Here is a 15,614-nt window from a genome sequence, read left to right as displayed (position 1 = left end):
TAGGCTATGTTGGACCAACGAAACGAGCTCTGAAAACAGGGATAGCGGAACACGGGTGAAATATCAAGACTATTGACCAGATAAACCCTGTGGCTGCGCATTTCATAGAGGCTCGTCACAACAGCTCTTTGAGATACATTGGCATCGAACATGTTAAGACTCATAGGAGGGGGAAGATACTGAAAATCTATTACTGAGAAGATAATTGTATTGGATTCACCGTTTGTGCACCATGTCTCCAAAAGCTCTGATCCAGGAGTTTGATATCAGACCATTTCATACATGAATGTCACTTTAATGGTCTTGCCTTCCAGGTCTCCTACTTGGTCATTTTGTACATATATATCAGATTATGTAACTACTACATGTTCCGATCTCAAATTATTAGAGATACACAGGTTGTTTTTTAAATAGGCCACTGGAATTATATTTACGTCTTCTTGGTTATGATGCTACAAGCTTGGCACATCTGTATTTGGGGAGTTTCTCCCATTCTTCTCTGCAGATCCTCTCAAGCTCTGTCAGGTTGGATGGGGAGCATCGCTACACAGTTCTTTTCAGGTCTCTCCAGTTGTGGCGATTATAGCATGTAAATCTTTGTGGGGCAAACTCCCCCCCAAAATGTTATATGCATGCCAGCAAAGCCCCTACACAACACTTAACAATGAATTAATTGCACTTTAACGGTGACAAACGGTGTCCACAAACTGTTAGGGCCTGGTTGGAAAAGCACCCAACTGTCATACTTGAGTGAAAGTAAAGATATCTTAAAAGGAAATGACTCCAGTAAAAGTGAAAGTCACCCAGTAAAATACTACTTGAGTAAAAATCTTAAAGTATTTGGTAAATGTAATTGTTAAAATGCACTTAAGTATCAAAAGTAAAAGTATAAATCATTTCAAATTCCTTATATTAAACAAACCAGATGGCACAATCTGTTTTTTAACATTAATTTACGGATAGCTAGGGGCACACCAACACTCAGACATCATTCAGAAATAAAGCATTTGTGTTTAGTGAGTCTGCCAGATCAGAGGAAGTAGAGATGACAAGGGATGTTCTCTTGATAATTGGTGAATTAGACAATTTCTCTCCTACTAAGTATTCAAAATATAACAAGTACTTTTGCGTGTCAGGGAAAATGTATGGAGTAAAAAGTGCATAATTTTCTTTAGGAATGTAGAGAAGTAAAAAAAAATGTTTTGTCAAAAATATAAATAGTAAAGTAATGTACAAATACCCCCCCAAAACTACATGAGTAGTACTTTAAAGTATTTTACTTAAGTACTTCACACCACTGGGGCCTACATAAAGCTGTCCCAACATCAGAGCTTTCTTTTCAGCACCATGAATCCTTACCACTGCTACATCTGGCAATCAGCGGAACCTTGTCTGGCAGCGAAACAGTTCATTCAGACTAATTTACTGCCTTTTAAAAATACATATCTGATATGGCTGACTTGCTTAAACAAATGTGGTTTCTACTGATAATTCAGATGTACAAACTATGGCATAACGGGACGACAAGCGGATAAGAGGCAATCTGTAATTTCGATAAAGACATTAATGAGCAAGCTAGGATGGACGTAGTGAATATAACTATTTGTTCAGCACTTTTGAAATGCACAGTGACAGAATTCAGAACATGGGCCGTTCTTACAGTATTCTCCCTGTACACCAAGTCAGAACCATAGGATAAATAAAGGGGGCATAAGCAGCCAATGAAAGCTCTTACAATATTTAATGATTACATTTCTCTAAAACAGGCTATAGGTTACATGTGCACGAGTGGCGACCCATTATTCAGGGCAGGTGGGGATGTTAAACTAAAAAAGGCCTGATTCACACAGTCTCGTCTGAACACTTGATGTTGAGATGTGTCTGTTACTTGAACTCTGTGAAGCATATATTTGGGCTGCAATCTGAGGTGCAGTTAACTCTAATGAACTAATCCTCTGCAGCAGAGTTAACTCTGGGTCTTCCTTTCCTGTGGCGGTCCTCATGAGAGCCAGTTTCATCATAGCGCTTGATGGTTTTTGCCACTGCACTTGAAGAAACTTAAAAGTTCTTGAAATTCTCCAGATTGACTGACCTTCATGTCTTACAAGTAATGATGGACTGTCGTTTCTCTTTGCTTATTTGAGCTGTTCTTGCCATAATATGGACTTGGTCTTTTACCAAATAGGGCTATCTTCTGTATACTACCCCTACCTTGTCACAACACAAGTGATTGGCTCAAACACATTCCACAAATGTACTTTTAACAAGGCACGCCTGTTAATTGAAATGCATTCCAGGTGACTACCTCATGAAGCTGGTTGAGAGAATGCCAAGAGTGTGCAAAGCTGTCATCAAGGTAAAGGCTGGCTACTTCAAAGAATTTAAAATATATTTAGATTTGTTTAACATTTTTTGGTTACTACATGATTGTTCCTTCATAGTTTTGATGTCTTCACAATTATTCTACAATGTAGAAAATAGTGAAAAAAAGAAAAAACCCTGGAATGAGCAGGTATGTCCAAACTTTTGAATGGTACTGTACATGTAAACAGAGCTGAAAAGTGACTGGTAGTAGGAATATATAGATACTTATGGTAATATATACATGTAAACAGGAGTAATAGTGACCAGTAGTAGGATAAGTAGATAAATACTAATGGCAATCAATAATCAATGGATAGCAGCATAACGGAGTAATAAATCAAATCAATAATAATTTTAGCAGCAGCATAGGTTGAGTGGTTAGAGACCTATGGATGAGCATTGAGTCTGTGAAAGTGTAACTTTAGACCGTCCCCTCGCCCATACCCGGGCGCGAACCCTCTGCACACATCAACAACAGTCACCCACAAAGCATCGTTACCCATCGCTCCACAAAAGCCGCGGCCCTTGGAGAGCAAGGGGAACTACTACTTCAAGGTCTCAGAGCAAGTGACGTCACCGATTGAAACGCTATTTAGCGCACACCACACTAACTAAGCTAGCCATTTCACATCCATTACAAAAGCAGTAGTTGTTAGCAAAAGATCACGAAACTCAGTAAAAAAAAAAGAAACGACCTCTCACTGTCAACTGCGTTTATTTTCCAGTAAACTTTACATGTGTAAATATTTGTATGAACATAACAAGATTCAACAACTGAGACATAAACTGAACAAGTTCCACAGACATGTGACTAAAATAAATGGAATAATGTGTCCCTGAACAAAGGGGGGGTTCAAAATCCAAAGTAACAGTCAGTATCTGGTGTGGCCACCAGCTGCATTAAGTGCTGCAGTTCATTTTCCTCCTCATGGACAGCACCAGATTTGCCAGTTCTTGCTGTGAGATGTCACCACACTCTTCCACCAAGGCACCTGCAAGTTCCCGGACATTTCTGGGGGGGAATGGCCCTAGCCCTCACTCTCCGATCCAACAGCTCCCAGACATGCTCAATGGGATTGAGATCCGGGCTCTTCGCTGGCCATGGCAGAACACTGACATTCCTGTCTTGCAGGAAATCACGCACAGAACGAGCAGTATGGCTGGTGGCATTGTCATGTTGGAAGGTCATGTCAGGATGAGCCTGCAGGAAGGGTACCACATGAGGGAGGAGGATGTCTTCCCTGTAACGCACAGCGTTGAGATTGCCTGCAATAACAACAAGCTCAGTCCGATGATGCTGTGACACACCGCCCCAGACGATGATGGACCCTCCACCTCCAAATCGATCCCGCTCCAGAGTACAGGCCTCGGTGTAACGCTCATTCCTTCGACGATAAGCGCAAATCCGACCATCACCTCTGGTGAGACAAAACCGCGACTCATCAGTGAAGAGCACTTTTTGCCAGTCCTGTCTGGTCCAGCGACGGTGGGCTTGTGCCCATAGGTGACGTTGTTGCCGGTGATGTCTGGTGAGGACCTGCCTTACAACAGGCCTACAAGCCCTCAGTCCAGCCTCTCTTAGCCTATTGCGAATAGTCTGAGCACTGATGAGGGATTGTGCGTTCCTGGTGTAACTCGGGCAGTTGTTGCCATCCTGTACCTGTCCCACAGGTGTGATGTTTGGATGTACCAATCCTGTGCAGGTGTTGTTACACATGGTCTGCCTCTGCGAGGACGATCAGCTGTCTGTCCTGTCTCCCTGTCTTAGGCGTCTCACAGTAGACATTGCAATTTATTCCCATGGCCACATCTGCAGTCCTCATGCCTCCTTGCAGCATGCCTAAGGCTCGTTCACACCGATGAGCAGGGACCCTGGGCATCTTTCTTTTGGTGTTTTTCAGTCAATAGAAAGTCCTCTTTAGTGTCCTAAGTTTTCATAACTGTGACCTTATTGCCTCCCGTCAGTAAGCTGTTAGTGTCTTAACGACCGTTCCACAGGTTCACGTTCATTAATTATTTATGGTTCATTGAACAAGCATGGGAAACAGTTTAAACCATTTACAAAGAAGATCTGTGAAGTTATTTGGATTTTTACAAATTACCTTTCAAAGACAGGATCCTGGAAAAGGGATATTTCTTTGTTTGCTGAGTTTAAGGGGAAAAAACTCAAGATGTTTGACAGAAATCTGTCTTATTCCATTATATAAATAAAGCAAAAACAAGAATGACAGAGCAAGAGGGAGCATTCTTTTTATCCAGTATTTTGTGTCATACAATGTAAAACAGATTGACAAAAGCAATGATAAATAAGGGTTTTCCCAACATCTGTTTTCATTTCTCCATCTTAGATTTAATAACCATTATAAGAACAAAAAAAACAATAGAAGCAGTAAATAAGTATAAGCACAATGCAACTATAAAATTCTTAAATCTGAGTTCAGGTGGGCAAAATTGTTCCCTTGAGTAAAAAAAAAAAAAACCCACCTGTTAGCTTGTTAAGTGAGAATCACAAATAATAACATAGGGCTCATTTAGTTTCTTTCCTCACTCTCTCAAAAATACTGTATACACACAATAAAGTACATTTTCCAAGTTCTTATTCAACCAGGTTGTGGAGTGCGCCAGCACGTTTTCCTGTTGCTTTAGGTTAAAACGTTAGTCTGTAAATTTAATTAAAATGTCTTAATACCAAACGGTGTCCGCCTGGGTTGCATACAGGTGTGTGATTCATACAAGCCAATGGACACTCAGTGCGTAGAGTAACAGTGGAACATCAAAAAGGACTCAAAAGCCTGATCAACAGGAGGTTAAAGCAGTAACCATAAGTCAGACACATACTGTACACACTCAAGCAACTCATCCCTTACAAACAGAACACTTTTTATTTTGCACTTGTTCCTAAGGGTTATCATACTATACTGTAGTGCTTGAAGGGCAAAGTACTGGGCCGCCACCCAGAAGTGGGGTTAAGTGTGTAAGAAGTCCGGAATACAAAGGGTTAACGTCCCCAGCCTGGGAGGTTTGACAAGGCTGATAAGACCTATAGCACTCTGTAAAAAGGTCCAGTTCAAAACAAAAAAGGGTTCTACATGGGATAAATCTACCCCAAGGTTTCCCCAAACTTGATCCTGGACGTTTTGGTTATTGCCCTATTACTACACAGCTGATTAAACTAACCAACTCATCATCAAGCTTTGATTATTTGAATCAGCTGTGTAGTGCTAGGGCAAAAACATGTACACAGGGGGGGCCCCAGGACCAAGTTTGGGAAACCCTGGTCTAGTGCCTGGATTCAGGGATTATAAATGATTGGTCCAACTGTGTAGGGGAAATGCAGAAGGTCCACATTTAGGTGGCTTTGCTGTTGACCCTTTACCTCATAAATATAACTTACTGACTTGTTACTCCTCTCTGCATGAGGTGACAACAATGCAAGGATAAGGTTTGTTATTGGGACTCATGTCTGCATCGTTTTCACAAACAAATGCAGTGCTCTATGAATGCTGTCTTTAAGCAACAGATATGCTTGTTCAGCAACATTTGCACTTATAGGGGGTACACTTAAAGAGGTGGGGATATAGACCATTGTTACCACCTTGGGGAGGTGTAATGAAAACCTCCTTATAGCACCACCACCCAACCCCAGCCCTGTTCTCATTGCAGTAGCTCTTCCCAGGATATTGGCTTGGAGAAGACCTCTCGCTCCAGCCAGAGGTCATAGTTCATCTGGAAGTCCTCCGGCAGGTCGACACGCTGTCCCAGAACGCTCTGCAGGCAGTTGTCCACGGGCAGGAAGTCAGGGTTGCTCTGGTTGTTGTCGTAGCGGCGGCTGTTGAAGCGCTCAATGTTGGCACGCAGAGCACACTCCTCTGCCTGGAAGTCCCAGGGCCGCGCATCCAGGTCTGCTGTCAAAGAAACATGGAAGCTCATTACTTGGGGTAACTTGACAAACGTAGGGGTGCTTACATTTAGCAGTTCACAGTCATTGTGGGGAAATGTTTCACGGTTACGTCTATGATAGCAGCTATGAGGCTCCCAATCATATCAATCACTGACTGAAAAACTCAATGGGCTTTTTCTGGGTCGATTTGTGTTGACAGCGACTCACCGTTACCGTAGGCCCAATCGTCATTGAGGCGATGGCGGACCTTCTGGTAGATGGCAGACATGGTCTTCATGTTGCTCTTCCTCCACTGGCGGCCCAAGTACTTGGTTTGCACTTTGAGCAGCTTGAGGACATACAGCTGCATCATGGCTTGTTTGACCTTCAGCGCCCTCTTCAGGATAGGTGCAGACTTGAACACCACCAGCATCTGACAGAGAGAAGTGCAAGGTATGAAATGATGATCTAAAAGAATCGCAGACTGATGTCTCTCCTAGTGAATAAGAATAACTCTGCATTGTTTTGGGTGGGTGGGTCTCTCCCTCACCATGGTTCTGGAGTGCTTCCACTTGGTCAGCTTGTTCAGAATCCTCAACAGGTTGATACAGGAGAACAGGTTCCTCCAGCAGAACTGGTTAATGTCTCCAGCCTCCTGAAGAACACAGACAAACCAACCAATTGGTACCAACACCTCACCTCCAATGTTTGACTACTGTAACACTTCCATTAGGTACCCTGGTGTTTTCCTCACCTCTTCTACAACAACATTTCCTAGGTGTTTGTTTAAGTTCAGCAGCTCATATTACAATATTTCAATTATGTGAGGGATGGAGTGTGCAACTTACCAAACTCTCTGCAGTAAGTTCCGGAAGGTCATGCACCACACAGTAAGGGAAGTCCAGCACAGAAATACTGCAGGAGATAAAATGAGAAAGGTGGTGAGCGAGATGATTACTAAAAAAAGGTCACAGAACTTCTTGATCATCGGAGTCTTGAAATGGCTCAAATCCACCAATGTACCTGTTCTTGGCTGTGATGTAAGACATGATGTTCTGGTTGAAGAACTTGAGAATGAGAGGAATACAGTTGGCAAACACCAGGTGCTGAGCCATGTACTCAAACTGTTGAAAAAAATCCCACAAGAAACTGAAGGGTAAGGCAAGGTAAGACCATTCACAAGTTTGAGGTGCTTGTGAGAAATGACCACTCCTATTAAGTGGTTGTCAATACTTGGTAGATGAGTCAGAGTTTGACTGTATTTGGTGGCAGTGGTTGAGTGTGGGTTGCCAGTACCTGGTAGATGTGATTGAGTTTGAAGTGTTTGAGAAGCAGCAGCAGGATGGCAGAGATGGCCTTAACAATGATCTCCTTGTGGCGGTTAACATCTACACCGAGCTTCATGCTCTGGAGCACCGTGGTCCTGCAGATACAGTATCAAATCAAACCCTTTCAATTGGAGCTCAACTGAATACAGCTTCCTTTCAAAACGAACAGTTGACTCACGGCATCTCCTCAGGCAGCACATCTGCCAGGATGTTGATGGAGTCTGTCTTGGCCTTGGAGGTGGGGGCTGCAGCCAGCAGGATCTTCAGCAGGGCAATCTGATAGGGAGAAGAGTCACAGGTCAATTTTACCAAGGGTTTAGAGGTCATAGAAATCGACTGGAGATCTATGTTCATCAGCATACAAGGGGAGCAGAACACTCACCATGTACTGAGGCAAGCTGGGAAGAATGCCCTGGTATAGCAGCTCAGTGGAGCACAACTCCACATCCTCTTCCCCCTATAAACAAACACAATACTTTAAAAATAAATAAACACTTGTTGCCCTTTCTCTTGGACAGTAATATTCCTGCATATATCCCAGTGATAGGTCAGTGATATGCATTGGCACTCACCCCTGACAATGGAGTTTTCTGAAACTCATCCTCCTTGGCAATCTGAATCTCAGCTATAGAGATGTACTTATGCTGCAAGGAAATGGAGAACACTGTCACGGTCTTCCCACTACCAGTGGTGAGGTCCCTCTCTCATCACCTCATGCCACCCATCCCGCAACAGTACCAGAGAGACTGGGGGATGATAAACATGCCCCTCAAAATCCCAGTGACCAGGCCATTGATAGGGTGCTAGGGTCAGGTTGCTAGAGGGCCAGACACCTGACAGCCCTTCAAAGGTCAGAGACTCCTCAGTTTCTCTCCAAATGGACATGTGTAATGGAGTGAGTGGACAAAGTTGAGTTGGTTTGCTGTTTACAGTTCCAATCTGTATTGTTAGTTGTTCATAGTAGTTGTGCTAGGTGTTATACAGTCCTTTTTGTACATCCCTGCTGGCTGCAGCAATGTCCACCAGAGATGTTGCCAGAGAATTTAATGTTTAATTCTGTACCATGAGCCTCCTCAAACCACGTGTAACCTCGCCAGCCCAGGACCTTCAGATGTCTTCTTCACCTGCGCGATCATCTGAGACCAACCATCCAGACAGCTGATTATACTGAGGAGTATTTTATAAAGCCCTTTTGTGGGGAAAAACATATTTTGTTTGGCTGGGCCAGGCTCTCCAGTGGGTGGGCCTGGCTCCCAAGTGGGTGGACCTATGCCCCCCCCAGTCCCATCAATGGCTGCTCACCTGCCCAGTTAACTGAAATTCATAGATTAGGGCCTAATGAATTTATTTCAATTGACTGATTTCCTTATATGAACTGTAACTCAGTCAAATCTTTGAAATTGTTGCATGTTGCATTTATATTTTTGTTCAGTGTAAGACAGTGCCTTCAGAAATTATTTATGCCCCTCAAACTTTATTTGCCACATGTGCCGAATACAACAAGTGTAGACTTTACCACATTTTGTTGCATTACAACCTGAATTCAAAATGGGTTAAATATATATTTATCTCTCACCAATCTATACCCGATAATGACAATGTGAAAAAATGTTTAGACATTCTTGCAAATTTATTGAAAATGAAATATAGAAGCATCTTATTTCCATTTCACATGGCTGGGCAGGTGCACAGCCATTGGTATTCACACCTGAGTCAATATGTTAGAATCACCTTTGGCAGCGATTACAGCTGTGAGTCTTCCTAGGTAAGTCTCTAAGAGCTATCCACACCTGGATTGTGCAACATTTGCCCATAATTATTTTCTAAATTCTCCAAGCTCTGTCAAATTGTTGTTGACCATTGCTAGAAAAACATTTATCAGGTCTTGCCATAGATTTTAAAAGTAGATTTAGGTCAAAACTGTAACTCTGCCACTCATGAACATTCACCATCTTCATAGCAAGCAATTCCAGTGAAGACTCGGCCTTGTGTTTAAGGTTACTGTCCTGCTGAAAGGTGAATTCATCTCCCAGTGTCTGGTGGAAAGCAGACAACCAGGTTTTCCTCAAGGATTTTGCCTGTGCTTAGCTCCATTTATTTTTTTTTATCTGAAAAACTCCCCTGTCCTTAACGATTACAAGCATACCCATTACATGATGCAGCCACTTCTATGCCTGAAAATATGGAGAGTGGGACTCAGTAGTGTGTTGTATTGGATCTGCCCCAAACATAACACTTTGTATTCAGGACCAAAAGTGAATTGCTTTGCCACATTTTTGCAGTATTACTTTAGTGCCTTATTGCAAATAGGATGCATGTTTTGGAATATGTGTATTCTCTACAGGCTTCCTTTTCACTCTGTCATTTAGGTTAGTATTGTGGAGTAACTCAAATGTTGTTGATCCAGCCACGGTTCTCCTTTCACAGCCATTAAACTCTGTTTTAAAGTTACTATTGGCCTCATGGTGAAATCCCAGAGCAGTTTCCTTCCTCCGGTAACTGAGTTAGGAAAGACACCTGTATCAATACACCCAGTGACTGGGTCTTTTGATACACCATACAAAGTGTAACTAATAACTTCACCATGCTCAAAGGGATATTCAATGTCTGCTTTTTTACCCATCTACCAATAGGTACCCTTCTTTGCTAGGCACTGGAAAACCTCCCTGATCTTTGTGGTTGAACCTGTGTTTGAAATTCATTGCTCGACTAAGGGACCTTACAGAATTGTGTGTGGGGTACAGAGGAGGTAGTCAATCAATAATCATGTTAAATACCATTATTGTACACAGATTGAGTTTATGCAACTTGTGAGTTAAGCAAATATTTACTCCTGAAGTTATTTAGGCTTGCCAACAGAGGTTGAATACTTATTGATTCAAGAGATTTTTCCCCCCAAGACAATTTAGAAAAAACACAATGCCACTTTGAAATGATAGTGTATTGTGTGTAGGCCAGTGAAAAAAATCTATTTAATATATTTTAAATCAAGGTTGTAACAAAATATGCATTGTGTGAATACCTTCTGGAGGCACTACATGACCCCACTATAGAAAGCTGAGACTCTCCCAAAATAGATGATTCTCTCAGCTTCCCACAAGTGTCACGGGACTCATCTGAAGTTGGTTCCGCCAATGTGCCAACTTCTATCTGTAGAATTCAAACGTTTTGAGCTACAAACTAATGACGCCATTATCTCAAGCCTAGATTCTCACCAACATGTTGATTTGTTCTACGACGCCCAAAAGCTTCACAAGACTCATCAAAACGTAACCCGGAACTGTTATTATTAGTAGTATTTTTAAATGAATGGAAGTAGTGTTGAGCAAGAAAAAGGGGTTAAATATGGGTCCCACTTTACAATATACTTCCTTTTTTGACTGTTTTTCCATGTATGAATGTTATTCAACGTGTTTCTATGAGCTAAACGCAGTAAGGCAAAACTCAACGTTATATTAAATCAAATAGCAAAATGATCCTTGGTATGACATATTAAAACAATTTCACATTAGCTTAGTAGAACCCCCCCCCCCAACCAAATGCATAGACTTTAGCGGGATAACAATAATATTGCTTGTGCTACTGTATCCAATTACCCATTCATTGTATTGCTATCTGTATATATTCATTCATATCATCTCTTTGTACAGAACCACATCCAACTCATATCCTCTGGAAATGAAGTTCTCAATTGTGTGACACTGAGGTTGCCCTATTCTTCTGAATAATAACGTGTCAGTGAGTCACAGACCAGCCCAACTTGAGCCGCTCTCTTTCAGGCACAATGCAGGATTATTAAGCAAGAACTAGAACATCTATCCATGTTTAACAATGCTTGAGACATGTTGAGAACTGCATAATACCTGCTTCAATGTTCTGATGCTTTCATGGATGGGTCTGGGTAGGCCGACAACTGTATCTGTGTCACTGCAATACAAATAACCACGAAATCTAGGTCAAGGATCCTCGACAGGAAACTACTTTTCAAGACGAATAGTAAATCTCTGTTAAAGGGATACTTCAAGATTTGGGCAATGCTTGTGCATATAATTTTTATTTATCTGCGTCCAGTATGTAGGAAGTTAAGAGGTAGTTTCACGAGCCAATGCTAACTAGCATTAGTGCAATGACTGGAAGACTATGGTTTGCACTAGCGCCAGTTAGCAACTTCCTTCAAACACAGAAACATAAAATTGATATGCACAAGTTCATCTGACCGTGGGTAAGTAGATAAAGGGCCTCGTTGCCAAAATCCTGTAGTATCCTCTTGGGCGACCCAACCAAATTCACATAGAAAAGTGTGTTATAGATCTGTTATTCGCATTGAAAGCAAGTCTAAGAAGCGGTAGATCTGTTCTATGTGAGCTATTTCTATACTTCCCGTTCTCAAGTTTTGTTTTGCATCTTTTACTTTCGGTTTTGTACACCAGCTTCAAACAGCTGAAAATAATATATTTTTGGTTATGGAAAATATATTTCACAGCGCTTTAGAGGGAACAATAATATTCTACTGTACTTGCTTGTTTTGTCGCAAACAAAATTAGGTTAACCATTAGAATTTTAGCAATCTGGAAATGGCAGAGCGATTTCTGCATAGTGCATCTTTAAATTAAGAAAAAAAAAACACCAATTGAACTTACTTTCCAAGCGTATAGCCAATAAATTTGCTTCTACTTGATTCCAGGAAATGTTCTATGTCCTTTTCCCTGTAAAAGCAAACAAAACAAAAAAATAGTCACACTATTAGGCACATTATACAAGACACATAAAACCACAAAGTACATCTAAAGACACAGCATTATCTGTAGCAAATGGTCTTCTTGAGGTCTCCCTCAGAAGTACCCCGCACCGTACCTGACTTTGGGTGCCCAGGGCAGACCCTTGGGGAAGTTCACCCTCTCTGAGGGGGGGTGTGGGATGGGCGGGGGCATGACCTCATCCCGCTCCATGGGAAAAGGCTCCACCTCCATGGAGTTGTCATTGTCATCGTTGTCATCCTCATCTTCACGAGGGTCATCTGACTTGTAGGGGTCCTTCTCATTGAAGGCATCCAGGTTGTCCTGTTTTGTCAGGGACTAATGGAGAGGAAAGGGTACTTTTCATATGAGCCTGACAATGTTACATTGAGCAGGTGTCAAACAGGGGGCTGCCTTCACTTTGTTGCCTTGCATTGAGATTTAATTCAGGCACGGTAGAGGTTACCTTGTGTTCACGACGTGCCCGTTTCTGCTGCTGTTCGATGAGGTCAGAGGCAGAAGCTGGAGGCGATGCTGCCCTCATGCTCCTGATGACCCGGATGCTGTCCTCTGGGAGGGGGGGCAAGCGCAGCTGCTCTCGCTTACGCACCTTAATGTTCTGGAGCTGTTCAAACCCCCCGAGGGTGAACTGGAGAAGATGAGAAGACATGTTGTAAGAGACTAATATATATGCCAGCCAAAAGTACCTGGCTAACACAATAGCCAAAATCAGCTAAATAAGATAAAATCCGTCTCTCACCAGTATGCTCTTCCACAGCAGCAGAAGAACCTTCTTCATGGGAAAGTGGGGTGCGTGGCCACTGCAGAACTTGGTCACCATGCCAAAAAGCATGACAGAGATGGGCTCGTTATTGTACAGAGGAGAGCCTGGGAGAGAGAGGGGGGAAAGAGCAAAGACTATAGTCCAAAATTACTCCTCTACAAAACCCTTCTATCTAATAAAAACACACACACTCTTACCCAGCTCTGTTTTAAAGGTCTCCCTGGTGGCCCTCCACTCAGGTGAGTCAGCTGGGTCCTCCTGCTGGATGGTCTCCACCATCAGATACATGATGTTGAGCAGCACCCTGAGGAACACTAGCATCAGAGGACTCCACTTGTGTATAACTATATAGAGCTGCAGGAAAGTCTGTGTGTAATCTTACCTGAGGTCTGTGCTGTCAGCCAAGGAGATTGCTGGCTTTCTGACTGCACTGCTACAGGCAGCACTGTTACTGAGAGAGAAGAAGCAGAGGAGAGAGAGGGGAGAAGAGGAGAGAAAGAAGAATCAGCTACCTGATTTTGACAACATTTTGTATAGCAAATAATTTCATCCCAAAAACAATGACATCTCACTGATTTGTAGTTCCAACTTACTCAACCTCCATGTTGAGCAGCTCCACCAGAGCAGTGAAGGTGCCAACATCCAGCAGCAGGAAGATGTTGTACCTCATCCAGTGCTGCACTTCTGCCTCAGAGCTGCACTCTGCAAATGTCCCTGTAGAGCCACAGATAGGAAACATGACTTAAGTGCTGAAACATTGTTTGCTGGCTGCCTCACTATAAAAACATATGGCAACAGCTACCTCTTCACAGGCTTCTTTAGTCAACTTATGCTGCTAAAGCCTTGAGAGCTGATGACCTACCCTGAGCCATATAAAGGATGGCCCTGGCCACCTTCAGCCTCTTCTCCCTGGTGATCACCTCCAGGCCATCCAGTAGACGCATGGCGTGAGCTCTGTGTTGAGACACGTCCAGCTCAGTCCATTTATCATCAGACACTGAGACAGGGCAGGAACAAAACACACTCAGTCAGAGGTACTATATAAGCACACTGGAGGAAGACAACGCATTCAAGTCGATAAGGCATGTACCATGAATTCGGAATTCCTCCTCAAAGCATTTTCTGTTGAGAAGAAATTCTGGTCCTTCAGTGTAACTGTATAGCTCTGGAGAAGATATAAGTAGGCAAAGTTGGTACCAAATTCACAAGAGAATATGTCATAGAGGTCCCTATTTAAAAAAATAATAAAGGAGGTTGTCCAGAAGTACCTCACCTGACAGTTCAGCAGACCACTTGTCTGTATCTGCATACTCAAACTCGAGGTCTGGAGACTCAGAGAAGCCCTATGTCGGAACACAGACAAAAATACACTACTGTATTGCTATTTCAGACCACAAAGAGACGAAAATGTGGGCACATTCCAATGTCTGTAGTCTTTTTATTTAGGGAAATATTGTTTTAAGTTTGCAGCCAGATGGAGCAAGTCCATTGCATTTGGATTTGACAGTATTCAATACAGTGAACTCATAGTAGGCTGTAGGATCAAGGATGTTTGAAATGTCAAGTATCCCTGTTGTACGCTTTAGACACCCCCTGGGGGGGGGGTATTAGGGATCCGAAGTGCCCTAATAGTGTAATATATAATAGTGTAATATATCTACTATAGTAACGAGTTCTGAATAGCAGAAGGCTTGAGCTATATTTAAACAGAAGCTGGATAGCTATAGCAAGTAGCAAACTACTGTAGCAAACGTTACCTAGCTAGCTAACAGGTAGCGTTGGACAAGTGGCAGTTCCGTGTTCAGGGTTAACAATTCTGAAAGCGAGCCACAATTCTTGACTAGCTTACTGTTGGTCATCAGAACAGTTGTAATGGGTGAAAACGGACCACGGGATAAATAAATATCTAGTTAGCATGTATCGGCTAACGCGCTAGTTGCTAGCTACCGTTCGGCTTGTTGCTAGCACAAAACATGCATTTATGATGCAGAACGTAATACAGTAAACCAGTATTTTTTTTTGTCCTTACCTCCGAGTCTTTTCTTTGATTACGGACAAATTCACCCCTACTTTTGTTGGGTAACATAGCCCTCTGTTTATTGTTAACAATCAATCCACCACCATTACCACCAACGTCCATGTTTGATTGACCAACAAAGTTTTCCTTTTTTGTGTGGCTTTCCGGATGACGAGACGCATACTTTCTTCTTCTTCGTGTGAATTTCAGGCCGACTAGTAACTGTGTTGAGTACTGCTGCCTTTTGCAGGTTGGAACCCCTTCTTTCAAAACTCCACGTAGATCTTGTGCACTAAAATCTCTCACACACCAATATTTTTATGCTGCTGCAACTACCACATCAATTTCCGCTCCATGAGTGCAGTGCAGTTGATCACCATGGCTATAAACACAAGAAATCCAACCTTAATAAAACCCCATCTTCTTTGGATCTTTCTCTTCAGGCCTACTCACTGGGGGGGTCCTAGTCGAATCCCTCATCCTTGGGCTATCCTCTACTCTCCTT

The 15,614-nt window shown here is 42.6% G+C and overlaps 1 protein-coding gene across 2 annotated transcripts; it reads right to left on the bottom strand.

Annotated features, from left to right (window-relative positions):
* Window positions 1-4,589: 4,589 nt before the first annotated feature.
* LOC112254570 (striatin-interacting protein 1 homolog) lies at window positions 4,590-15,378 on the bottom strand. 2 transcript variants are annotated; one of them, XM_024427271.2, is made up of 21 exons: window positions 15,122-15,378; window positions 14,366-14,435; window positions 14,183-14,257; window positions 13,955-14,089; window positions 13,686-13,806; window positions 13,475-13,543; window positions 13,290-13,396; window positions 13,069-13,196; window positions 12,775-12,957; window positions 12,427-12,647; window positions 12,213-12,278; window positions 11,436-11,499; window positions 8,145-8,216; window positions 7,955-8,029; window positions 7,751-7,848; window positions 7,541-7,667; window positions 7,268-7,368; window positions 7,093-7,159; window positions 6,795-6,899; window positions 6,473-6,677; window positions 4,590-6,269 (listed from the first exon to the last, which is right to left on the bottom strand). In XM_024427271.2, the coding sequence occupies exons 1-21, from the start codon at window positions 15,230-15,232 to the stop codon at window positions 6,019-6,021; spliced, it is 2,451 nt and encodes an 816-aa protein (XP_024283039.1). In that variant the 5' UTR covers window positions 15,233-15,378; the 3' UTR covers window positions 4,590-6,018. The 2 variants fall into 2 exon arrangements, with proteins under 2 accessions (XP_024283039.1, XP_024283040.1); XM_024427272.2 differs by having other exon boundaries at window positions 4,590-6,266; window positions 15,122-15,371.
* Between the last annotated feature and the right edge of the window lie 236 nt (window positions 15,379-15,614).

This window comes from Oncorhynchus tshawytscha, linkage group LG07 (genome assembly GCF_018296145.1).
Source record: "Oncorhynchus tshawytscha isolate Ot180627B linkage group LG07, Otsh_v2.0, whole genome shotgun sequence".
NCBI lineage: Eukaryota > Metazoa > Chordata > Actinopteri > Salmoniformes > Salmonidae > Oncorhynchus > Oncorhynchus tshawytscha.
This window is presented reverse-complemented; position numbering and strand designations above follow the sequence as displayed.